Source organism: Erythrolamprus reginae, chromosome 1 (assembly GCF_031021105.1).
Source record: "Erythrolamprus reginae isolate rEryReg1 chromosome 1, rEryReg1.hap1, whole genome shotgun sequence".
NCBI lineage: Eukaryota > Metazoa > Chordata > Lepidosauria > Squamata > Dipsadidae > Erythrolamprus > Erythrolamprus reginae.
In genome coordinates this window covers 104750835-104763548 of record NC_091950.1, presented here as the reverse complement: position 1 = coordinate 104763548, position 12714 = coordinate 104750835, and the positions used below count along the sequence as shown (strand labels likewise).

General features: G+C 35.0%; 1 protein-coding gene across 2 annotated transcripts in view; it reads left to right on the top strand.

Moving 5' to 3' along the window:
* Positions 1 to 12714, top strand: part of PDHX (pyruvate dehydrogenase complex component X) — a 40587-nt gene that overhangs the window by 23410 nt on the left and 4463 nt on the right. For both annotated transcript variants that reach the window (XM_070760955.1, XM_070760964.1), the window contains exons 6-10: positions 73 to 250; positions 652 to 799; positions 5881 to 5939; positions 8526 to 8684; positions 10424 to 10488. In XM_070760955.1, the coding sequence (XP_070617056.1) occupies positions 73 to 250; positions 652 to 799; positions 5881 to 5939; positions 8526 to 8684; positions 10424 to 10488 (609 nt within the window). The remainder of the gene's footprint in view (positions 1 to 72; positions 251 to 651; positions 800 to 5880; positions 5940 to 8525; positions 8685 to 10423; positions 10489 to 12714) is intronic.

Genomic DNA, 12714 nt, shown 5'->3' with positions numbered 1-12714 from the left:
ATAGATTTATTTGCACTTCATTGGATTTGAAGTGTGTCTTAAACCTTTCCACTTGTGTCTTTGAATTGACAGGGATGCCCTCAAGCTTTTAGAGCAGAAGCAAAAGCCTGTGGAAGCAAAACCCATGGTTTCTTCACTTCCCCTGCACCAAGCTGGAATGCCTGTGTCTGCACCATCAGCAAGTGTGCCCATTGGCGGTTCACGTCCTCCAGTCACCCCTGTCTCTGCTCCTAGACAGCCAGCTCCCGTGGTATTAACTTTCTCAGATTTATAGCTACCCTAAGATCACATTATATAAAAATAAATGATAGAGTTGTACCTGTAGGGTTTTAGAATTCAATATAGAGTTTTATTTATTTATGCAACTTAAGGACACATTGATCTGTTATGATTCTGGGTGGACTACAGTGGGGATTGTAATGAATATTTATACATGCTTTTTAGTTTGTTGGCCCACTTAGCATGTTCATTTTGATTTAAGAAAGCTATAATTGGCATCAGACTTATTTAGAAAACATTGTATATTAAAACCCAGTTTTTCCACCACTAAACATTATGGTTTAAACGATGTCCTTTATTGCCATGATCCCGTTCCACTGAAATCATCTTTCTTCCTTTAATTTAATATGTAAAATGTGTTTTTATTGCAAGAGCCGGTTCACTGAAATCCCTGCTAGCGACACAAGAAGAGTTATTGCTAAGAAACTAACAGAATCAAAGACCACTATACCTCATGCATATGCATCGGCTGATTGTGACCTTGGTGCTATACTAAATCTAAGGCAAGAGCTGGCAAAAGGTAAAGACTCTTTCCTATTTTTTAAAACCAAGCATTAAAATTCTGATCTGCCTACTCAGCTATGCCGCATTTACTGCAGGGCGTCGCGAGCTTTTCTGAAAAGAAACAAAATGCCTGTCAAAATTGTGTCTTTGATCTTATATGCAGCTGAGTATTTTTGTTTGCATATGCAACATCTCTTGCAATCCAATGTTTAGCATGGAGAGTTGTTAATTGGTTTGGGTGACAACTGTCCTGCTATCATTGTCGCAGAGGATTTTTACTTTATTTATTTTTTGCTTAAGATTTACGCAATTGTACAGCTACCAAAAAAACAATCTTCCAATTCCACTATAAACCTATTCACTTGAATGGTTCTACATTTTGAATGAAGCATTTGAAGGTTACCACTTAATTAGCAGCCTTAGGAGGTGCAGAGGGCAAATTCTTTCATTAGTATTCTAAACAGGTACGATTATTTAAATGATGATGTTTTTCCACTTCAGCCAGCCCTGTTGAGCTTTATGTCTGTTATTTGAATACTTTTTACTTAGTAACACTGCAGATGAAGGTGGAGGTGGGGAAGACAGAATTCCAGCTTTCAGTTTTGCCAACAAGAGATTTCTGTTTTGCGTATTGCTTTCCAAAGAGTTTTGAATGTGTGTGCATTTCCCCCCCCTTAATACTGGTAAGCTATACGCATTAGAGCAATTTGAAAGAAAAATATCAAAATTCAGGGTTAATTGTTGGTTATATTTTTCTATAATTTAGATTTTTCCTTAAACTTATATGGAAAAGTTCATACATAATGAACTTACGCAGTATCTTACAGAACAGACACTGTTCTCAGTTGAATTATTGGTTTGGAGGAATTTTAACTGGTTTCAAAATATTATTGATTTAAATTTAAAACCAGAGAAACAACATACTATTCACTGTTTTCAAAACAGTTAGCTCTGTTTCTTTCCACATCATATTCTTTCTCTAAGTATGATAGGTCTGCATAAAAAATGATAATCATTCATTAAGATATACTACAAGTATTGTCATGTATATTTATTTTTAAAGATATCTATTTTTCTTTGTATCATATGATATCGTGTTCCAAAATAAAACTTTCAAAAGTATTTTACCATGCTGATGTGACATTTAAAACAGAGAGAGTTTGTTTAAACCTACTTTCTTATATTGAACTAATTAATAACAAAAGCGATATTAACAATAAAATAATGCAAAATAAAAATAGAAAGCTAAGTGATTTAGTTATTAAGAGAACATTCAGAATGCTTGATATATTGCTCAAAAATCCCCTTGCCCCTTTCAAAGATTGACAACCAGCAATCTGCATCTGGATTTCACATTTATAATTGTATAATTCTTTTATCCAGTCCCTATGCTCCAAATATATACTGAACATCTTGAAACCTTGATAATATCCAAGCATTGGGGAAAAGCCAGGATAAACATGCCTTTTTAATGCATAGCTGTCATCCAAAGTCATATTAACAGAGGGGCGGCATACAAATTTGATTAATAAATAAATAAATAAATAAAAATAAACAACTGAATTGGTTTAAATCCAAAATGTGACAGTAATAGGATAGTCCAAACCCTACTATTTAATATTCTAACTCAATGAGTTTTATATTAGCAAGGTCGTTGCTTTATTATTTAGTATTCTTTGAAGTTTGAATAATATTTTTATTGTTGTAATTTAAAACCACAGTGAATTGAATATTGTATTATTCAAAGCAACCTTCCACTAGTTTCAGTGGAGAGGAAATTTATCTCATTTGATAAAATGAACGGTGGCTCACAGAAGTGCCTTTTAATAAAATGTCTTAGTTGTACTGCCAGACTCCTTATAGGTTGCATTGGTAACTAATAAATTGGATAGGGTCAAGTTGGCATGAGGTGGGACTGAAATCAAATCTAATATCAGTTTCATCAATTTCCTATTAAGAGAAAGGCTGTTGGCTTAAGAACCATGATTGATTCTTCTGTAACTTCTATCTATTATGGAATTTCCAGAAGTAGCAATAACATCTAGACTTAATGGACCGTATAACAAACACTTGCGCTGAATAAAATGCCACCAAGCACTCTTCAGGAAAACTGATTTATTTTTTCATTCTGCAAAAGTTGTTTAAAGGCCCAGTTAATCTAAAATAATAGTACTATCAAAGGCCCAGTTTACACAAAAGTTACATTTGCCTACATTTTCAAAACTGGGAAAATCCCAAAATACAATATCATAATGATTATTAAGGCTAGACTGTTTCTTAGGGCTTCACTATGGTCAAATAATAATTTTGCTGAGAATAGGTGAATACCTAAATTCTTGATTCCATTTAGTGATCAAACCTTAGTTAACTGCCTAGTGATAAGCCTGGAAGTGTGTGAAGTTAAATCCACTTTCTATACCTGTCCATAAAACATAACATATTATCTGCATGTGGTAGAATATAATTCTACAATTCTTGTATAGCTCCACTTTTCAGTTTTTCAAACAGTAACAAACAAAAGAGGAAAAAAGAAGAAAAATCTGAACAAACTAGGCATGTTAACTGTTTATCATGTATGAGGGAGCAATATGCTGACTCTGTAAACTGCTTAGAGAGGGCTCTAAAGCACTGTGAAGTGGTATATAAGTCTAAGTGCTATTTCTATTATTAATATATGGAACTTTCAAATAAAAAAACTAGAGTTAAGTATTATTAATCAGGTGTCAGTTCCATTTTGATTGATGTACCTTGTCTTTTTGTTGTACAGTATATAGTTTGGCTCCTGTGCTTGACTGGGTGATAGGTCATATCTAGATCCATTGATGTGTTAAAGAGACCATTAATGTTCAAAGTCACTAAAACGTTGATTGGTCATGAGAGACCTTCAGTCACTAACCAACTCCTACATTCAAAACCTATGTAGGTTACAAATACAGCCAGGTACTTCCTCTTCTGAATTTTGCACCGAACAAGGCTCGATGGAACATTGGGTCAAATATTTGCAAAAAATACCCCTGATCAATTTATTGGTGTTGGTCTCCCAAAGCTCAGAGAATCTAATCAACAAGATATACAGTTTTAATTCAGTCAATAATTTCTGGTATTTAAAACAGAAATAACATTCATCCAGTTTTTCTTGTAAAGTAGTGGTTTATTTGAACCCAGCCACTATATCGAATTGTTGGCTTTTGTACATTCAGATACTAGCCACCTATATTTGTGGCTGCAGTATCATTTTAAGATGGCAAGATTTGCTATAGTGAATTAGTAAAACCATATAGTAAAACAATGTCACATGCTGTAAAATTATTGTGTAATATAGGAAAAGGGATCAGTGACTGATCTCTATTCAGCTAAAGAAAATAAATGAACTTATTACTGTGTCAAAATTTAGAACTACCAAGAATCAGTGTGCATCATCAAGCTAACTATTAACCAAGAAGAAATGGTTTTATGATAGTTAAATCTTTTACACTTTGCAGCTAGCGGTAAAGTTTGTTTCTATTCTCTGTTACCGTTAACCCGATTTTAAGGATTTGTCGATGGCTTTATGTCATTCAAATAGCAGTAGCCCTAAGGGCATCAAATACTGAGATGTCACCTACTTATGACTGAACAGATATAAAACAATCATTTTGATTCTTCCACTTCATGCCTGATAGGATTTATAGTGCCTCTTTCGGAGCTCATTTTCAGACTTAAGAATAGATTTGGAAATAATGATAGATTGTTACATGAACGTTACAAGGTATAAAAAGTTATAATGCATATTTTTTTATTCACTGATTACTTTCTTGCTTTGTTCCTCTTAAAAATTATGAATTATAACAACAATTTATGAATGAGTATGAATCATATCCTAATGTTACTAAAAATATCAACTTCAGCTACATTATGCAGATCTTTTTCTTTTCAGTTAAGTGTTATTATGTGTATGGAGTGTTATTATGAAGTTTCAATCTTCTGTGCTCACAAAATTAGGTTTGCACATCAGCTATGTTTCAGTACATAACATTCAAAGGGATTTTATGTTCTATTTTGGTAGTATTCTTTGCTTCCATTATATTTTGTTTAATTTCATTTAATTTCATGTATATGCTACCATGCTTTGAGTGGTTTACAAAGAAAGAGAGTGGGTATTTAAAATATGAAAAACAATAAAAATAAGTATCATGTTGTTATATTTTTTTAAAAAATAATACACAACTTACATGTATGTTATGTATACATGCATTTGCACATAGATTTTTATTTCATCCTACAGTAATGATATTCAAAACAGATGTGAGTTTAAACCATGGATGCGTGAATGAATATAGCTATTAAGATTGATTGTTGGAGACTTGACATGTTATTAACCATGGATTGAAGAAACATTATTTGAAATGAAATAGATAATCTATAAATTCCACAAAAATGTATGTCAATATGAATGTGATTTTGCATATAATGATGGATAGTGGATCCCCCTGCCTTGGATAATATATTAATTCAAGGTTTTACTTCATGTGATTTAATTCTGTAATGAAATTTTCTACAGAATGCTAGGACAATCTCACGGAGATTGCTTGGTCCCGCATGGGAAAATACCCAGTATCAAGTAAAGTGGAAAATTAAAAAAAAAAACATATTGAAGCAGGTAATGACAGGTTCTTTCTGCATTGTTCATAGGTATAGATATAAAGAGACCGGCATTATTAGAGAGAAGGTAATTAAAAAGCAATACACAAATAAGCATGGCTTAAGCCCATATACAAAAACAAGTAAGGCAAACACCTCCATAATTCAGATGAAAATAAAAGGAGGGAGATACATTCAGATTTGCAAAACACTTTTTCTGTGGTCATTCTGATAAAAATAATTTTAGGCCTTCGTGGTGTCTGTTTCTTGATCTAGTTTACCCTGTTGGGCTGCATTAGCTAGGCATATGAAATTAGTTGGCCCAAAGGAAAATTGCATTAGGGCACAAATTTTGAATTACAAATTTAAGGTACTTTGAAAATGCTACTGTGAAGACAAATCTTCTTTTAACGTATGACTTTCCATGTCTAGAATTCTAGTTTTCCATTCTTTATAATGTATTTCTCTTTCACACAGATGATGTTAAAGTATCTATAAATGACTTTATTATCAAGGCAACTGCAGTGACCCTGAAAGTAAGTAAATCAGCCCTGCAAAATATGCTCACCTGATTCTACTTTAACAATTTCTTAAACCTGTATTTTTCTGGGATTGTGTTCCAGACCAGGAAAAGATGTTTCTTGAAAACACTGTAACAGATATAGTGAATGTTTCCAAGCCAAATACAAAGCACCTTTAAACAAATCTTGCCTTGAAAAATTGCAAAATATATATTAAGCAAATATATCTATAAGGCTTTTATTTTTTGTGCATTTACCGTTACGTTACAAGATTCTTTTCAACAATATTTTATAAAATATTATGCAATTTGAGATTATTGTTGCAATTCCTCTTGTTAAATATTATGGATCATGGACACTGATATTGGTGATTGCTGGCACCATGTTCTCTTTTCTACAATATCCTTTAAGTAATGGCAAGTTTAAGCTAAATATATATTTTGTTTTATTGTTTTCCAACTATTGTATTGTATAATATGTAGCTATATAGATTTATATCCTTTGGTTCAATTAATATTATTTCTACTGATAAAAGATGTAGTATCCTAGAGAAAGAAAGAAATATACTTTCCAAATTCTTATTTTAATTTCAATTAATATTCTAGGATTTCCAAATCATTACATCTATATTAGTGTTTAACATATGTATTTGTTTGACATTCAATTATATCTAAGTTCAATTCAAGATGCAACAAATGGCTTTATTGAAAAAATAGGCAAATCATAGAAACATAGAAAGAGAAGATTGATGGCAGAAAAAGACCTCATGGTCCATCTAGTCTGCCCTTATACTATTTCCTGTATTTTATCTTAGGGTGGATATATGTTTATCCCAGGCATGTTTAAATTTAGTTACTGTGGATTTACCAACCACATCTACTGGAAGTTTGTTCCAAGGATCTACTATTCTTTCAGTAAAATAATATTTTCTTACGTTGCTTCTGATCTTTCCCCCAGCTAACCTCAGATTGTTTCCCCTAGTTCTTGTGTTCACTTTCCTATTAAAAACATTTCCCTCCTGAACCTTATTTAACCCTTTAACATATTTAAATGTTTTGATCATGTCCCCTCTTTCCCTTCTGTCCTCCATATTATACAGATTGAGTTCATTAAGTCTTTCCTGATACGTTTTATGCTTAATACCTTCCACCATTCTTGTAGCCCGTCTTTGGACCCGTTCAATTTTGTCAATATCTTTTTGTAGGTGGGGTCTCCAGAACTGAACACAGTATTCCAAATGTGGTCTCACCAGCGCTCTATATAGCGGGATCACAATCTCCCTCTTCCTGCTTGTTATACCTCTAGCTATGCAGCCAAGCATTCTATTTGCTTTCTCTATCACCTGACTGCACTGTGTACCCATTTTGAGACTGCCAGAAATCACTACCCCTAAATTCTTTTCTTTTGAAATCCTTAAATAAAAGGATTTTTAACATGTATAATAAAGAAAACTTAATATTAACTTTCCTCTAATTTTGATATTTTCTAGCCCATCATTGACATTGATTTTTATAGTATATTTTAGATTTTTTTAGTCCATAAGGATCTTTCAGTAGTGTGCCACTTATGTTAAATTTGATCTTTTATGTGAATATAGAAAATATATTTATAACTACTAAGATACAAGATATAATAATAAGATACAATGTTTCAACTTCAAACATTGGGGGGATTTTCAAAGAGTTGTGTAGGGGTTTGATTGCTTTTTTCACAGCTACTCATAGACTGTGAAAATCAATTCTGAATATTGTGCGAGACTTCTTTGCAGCATACGTTATGCGGTGTGAAAAATTGCAACCGAAAAGAGAAATTGTCAGTAGTAGTTTGTGAGTGCATACATTGGTGTGATTAAGGCCTGTGTGGCTCTCATTGAATTAGTGCGGATTAACACTTATTAGGAGAATACTACAAATTAAATTGAAGGGTCAGATCTGCTTGTTTTTAAAATTACCGTAGCTCTTTCACTATTCTAGTGAAAGCTCAGAATATTAAAGAGGAAAGCCATTAAAAAACCCCACCAATCTGAATGTTAAAATGTTAAGAATTGACTTCTGAAATTAAGGTTTCAAATTAAACATATCTAATTGGTTCTCCTTTCAATATGGTTATGTGACTCCCCCCCCCCCCCACACACACATTTTAAAAAAAAAATTAAAAAAATATTTAGCTCTTTTCTCTTGATTTAAATGGGAATGGAAATTCTATAAACCATCTGCTTTGTTTTTGTAGAATGTCACAATTCTTTACTAGCAAGGAACAAAATGACAGTTGCCCTCCAACAAGTTTGAATTCTGTTAATAATATAACCCAGAAACTGAATAAGCCAATCTATTGTGTGGTTGCCTGCAGCTGTAATTGCCCGTGACCATAATTTGCATTCATCTTTTGTGACAAAATTGATATACACTAATAAGATAAGTCTATTTTTGGAGTCATTTGGCCTTTTTCTTGCTTATATTAACTTGATCTTGCTTAAGGCAAATCTTTTCCCATATGTTATTGCTTCTATCACCACAATTCTAAAAGGCTTTAAAAAAATGGCGTAATTGGTTTCAGTGCTATTTTTTAACATATGTGCCTCCTTCCTTCTGTTTCTTCCAGCAAATGCCAGATGTGAACGTGACCTGGAATGGAGAAGGCCCCCAGCAGCTGCAGTCGATAGATATTTCTATAGTAACGGCAACAGACCAAGGTTTCATTACACCTATCATAAAGGATGCTGCATCCAAGGGAATTCAGGAAATTGCTGCTTCTGCAGAGGTGTGTCTTCAAATACCCAGGCCTCTTTTAGACCAAAAATGGAATTTTATGGTTTCTAAGAAAACATCTGCTGTTTTTGGGATTATGTCTTTTTGCTGGGTTTAAGACAGAGAACAAGATTGATTTACAAAGACCACAAATCTTGGATAGAAGACAATAACCTCTGTATACTGTTGTGACACAGTAATCTATCAATAACTCATTTATGATTCAAGAGGCATGATTTAGGGCATGTTAGTACAGGAATATTAGAGACCATTAATAGCGCAATTTTCTCTAAAGCATCTAAACCTCTATCCCTGTTTATTATCTCTGCCATCCATTTTAATATTTTTATTTTAGTATTATCTAGATACAGTGTTCCCTCGCTTTTCGCGGGGGATGCATTCGGAGACCGCCCGCGAAAGTCGAATTTCCGCGAAGTAGAGATGCGGAAGTAAATACACTATTTTTGGCTATGAACAGTATCACAAACCTTCCCTTAACACTTTAAACCCCTAAATTACAATTTCCCATTCCCTTAGCAACTATTTAGATTATTACTCACTGTTTATTTATTAAAGTTTATTTTAAAAAATATTTATTAAAGGCAGACGAAAGTTTGGCGATGACATATGACATCATCGGGCGGGAAAAACCGTGGTATTTTTTAATTAATATTTTTGAAAAACCGTGGTATACACTTTTCGCGAAGTTCGAACCCGCGAAAATCGACGGAACACTGTATTCTACATTGTCAGATATTAGCATTATATTTAAAATTAATTAAGATTAATTAAATAAGATTAATTTTCTGCATGCAAATATGAAAATTTTTCAGGTAACATACCTAATAAAAATATTTCTGGCTTATAGGTTCACAAATTCAAAACTATTTGCCAGCCTATGTTATTAAAATATTAAAATTGCATCAAACAATAGTAAAAGTGGTACTGCAACTAATGTAGTAAAAATTTTAATATAGCAAACATTGATAAATATAAACAGACAAACAAAAGTTATTCAGCAGTCCTCTATACCTTTCTAATATGGGAAAGGGTCCTGAGAGAAAAAGTTCAAGAAACACTTATTAAGATCATTCTTAATTGTCATTCATTTGAATCTTTAAAATATCTTCTATAATTATCCTATTTTTAAGCATTAGAAGGCAGTTCAATTGTTTAATTCTGAAGTATCTAAATATGGTATATAAAATTACAATGCATCATGATTTTTCATGAGTTTTATTGCCTCCTGGGGAAATGAATTAACACTGAATTATTTTCACCTGTCTCTTCTGAATCCTGCTACAAGGCTTACATTTTTCTATGACATTTGCTATGATTTCTGTTGACATTTGGTGGGATTTCATGTTAATATAAAATGTTAATTTATAGTTATAGCAAAGTAATTGCTTTTAAATTTTTAGTTTCTGTAAACAAGACAATGATGGATTGTGGATAACCACATATGCTCTCCATAAGGCATCATATGTGGAATTTTAAAAACCAATGCAAGAAATCTCCATGATTTTTTTCTATATCTCTGCTTTACTCACAGTTTTTTTCGACATCTGAAACCTATTCCCAAGTGACCCAAATGTATGACTTCTTCTAACTGTCTCTCATAGATTGTAGCAACTGTCTGAATCTATCAGAATTTTCTCATAAAATTAGCATTCCAATCAAATATGCATAAAAGCGTGTACTTTGTTGAAAATCATGATTATTTAAAATAATAAAATAATCTTGCTTCCTTAGGCTTTAGCAAAGAAAGCAAGAGATGGGAAGTTATTTCCAGAAGAATACCAAGGAGGATCTTTAAGGTAAGTTAAATACATTTCAGAACAGAATGGCGGGAGTGGGGGAGGAGTTGGGGCTGGAGATGTTTGAGATAGTCTTTATAAATCTCTTAGGTCTATGTTTTATAATCACACCTGCATTATGAGGTCTTTGAACGGAACAATGAATGGGGATTACTTATCTATAAATACCATATTTTTGGGCTATAACATGCACCTAAATATTTAGAAGAGGAAAACAAAAACAAAAAGTTTTGGCCTCTGCGCACCCCATTTTGGCCCTTTTTTGGCTCTTTTCCAGCAGTTTTTCAGCCCATTTTCAAGGCTTTCTTCAGCCCATTTTTTTCCAAAATATGGGCCAAAAAAGCCCAGAAAATGGTCCGAAAAATGACCAAAAAAGACCTGAAAACAGGACATGCATAGGCCAAAAAATGGCCGTCACATGGGCTTCAGCAATGTTCGGTCTATAAGATGCATTTTCACCCCCTTTTGGGAGAGAAAAAAGTTTGTCTTATAGTCCAGAAAATACAGTAGGTATTGTTAATTCTCTTCTGTTTTTCCTGCTGTATTTTGAGGCTGCTGTCAAGTTGTTTCTGTAACTTTTCAGTGGATATTCAGCAACTTTAATAATGCTCTAGGTCAGTGTTTCCTCTAATTTTTTTTCGGTGTGGGCGGAAAAGTATAGTGTCTGAGCAGCAGTCCCTTCGGGACTGGACGGCATAGAAGTAAAATACATACATACATACATACATACATAAGTATCCTCCCTTTCTCCCTCTCTTTCTCTCTCTCCCTTCCTTTCTTTCCTTCTCTCTTCCTTCCACGTTTTTCTCTCTTCACCTCTCTCTCTTCCTTTCTCTCTCTCCCTCTCCCTCTCTTTCTTTCTTCCTCCCTCCCTCCCTTTATATTTCTATCTTCCTTCCTCTCTTCCTCCCTTTCTCTCTCCCTCTCTTTCTCCCCCCCTTTTCTCTCCCTTCTTTCCCTCCCTCCCCTCCCTCCTTCCTTCCTCTCCACTTCTCTTTCCCTCCCTCTCTTCCCCTTTTCTTTCTCTCCACTTCTCTATCGCCCCGCTTCTCCGGCGGGCACCACCTCCACGCCCTCCCCTTAGCTCTGCTCCCATGACAGCTGCCGTTGGTGTGGCTACAGCAGCGGCTCCTCCCGGACCAGGCCTCACCAGCAGGTGCCGCTTTCTGGGCAACTCCAGCCTTCTCCTGCCCGGGCCGGCGCTGCCACCTTGCCGCTGACACAGGCAGCGGGGACTTCAGGGCCTCTTTGACAGCCCTTCCCAGCAGAAGCACCGCATCTGCCTCCCCGCCGTGACAATAACAACAAGAACGGCGCTGGCCAGCGCGGCGTCAGGGGAGGAGCCGAAGTTCGGGTTGAGTAGGCCGAGCCCGGGCCCAAACCCCCCCCCCGGCTCCAGGGGGCAGCCCCCAGCGTGGCGGCGGGGAATGAGGCCAACGCCTTCTCCGACGCCACGCGGGTGGGTATCAGAGCTGGGGCAGCCTCGGCCCTGGCCAACGACGCCAAAGTGGGGAGGCAAAGGAAAGGTCCTCTGCACGGGAATTTAAATTTAAAATTCCCACGCTGAGTGTCAAAAACCTGCACGCTATAGCATGCTGCCCGCCTTAGAGGAAACACTGCTCTAGTCTATTATAAAATCATAATATCTGCTATTTTATAAAATTTAGAATCTGTTACAGTATTTGGAGTTGTTAGGATTGTTAAATTCATGAAAATGATTCACTGATAGTGAACAAGCAAGTCAAAATGCTTTTAAGGCTGTCTCTAAAAAGGGGCCAAAAGACTTGGCATTTTCATTTAGCAGTACCATGTATCAGAAATAACACTACGTAAGAACTAGTATAACTTGGAGGAATGACATTTATGCCAGATCACTGAATTGGAAACTGGTTCGCTTCAAACTGGAGATATTTTGAGTAAATTTAATGAATTTAAATAACTTTTAATTCTCCAGGGCCCTTTTACTGTACATATAATTGAAGTGGTAAAGGGAAATATATTTTTACAGATCTAATATTGCAAGAATGGAAAACTGAATCCAGCCCACACTTTCGTTACCTCTCATGCTTGGTAGGTTTGTTGAGGATGAGATTTTAAGGAGAACAGACATCACCACCACCCTCCTGTTTGCCCTTCAATGGTTATTTTCTTAAATAAGATGGTAGGTACCCAGCTGCTGTGGCCTAGAGGTTGAGTTCTTGCCTCACAATCAGGAGGTTGTGAGTT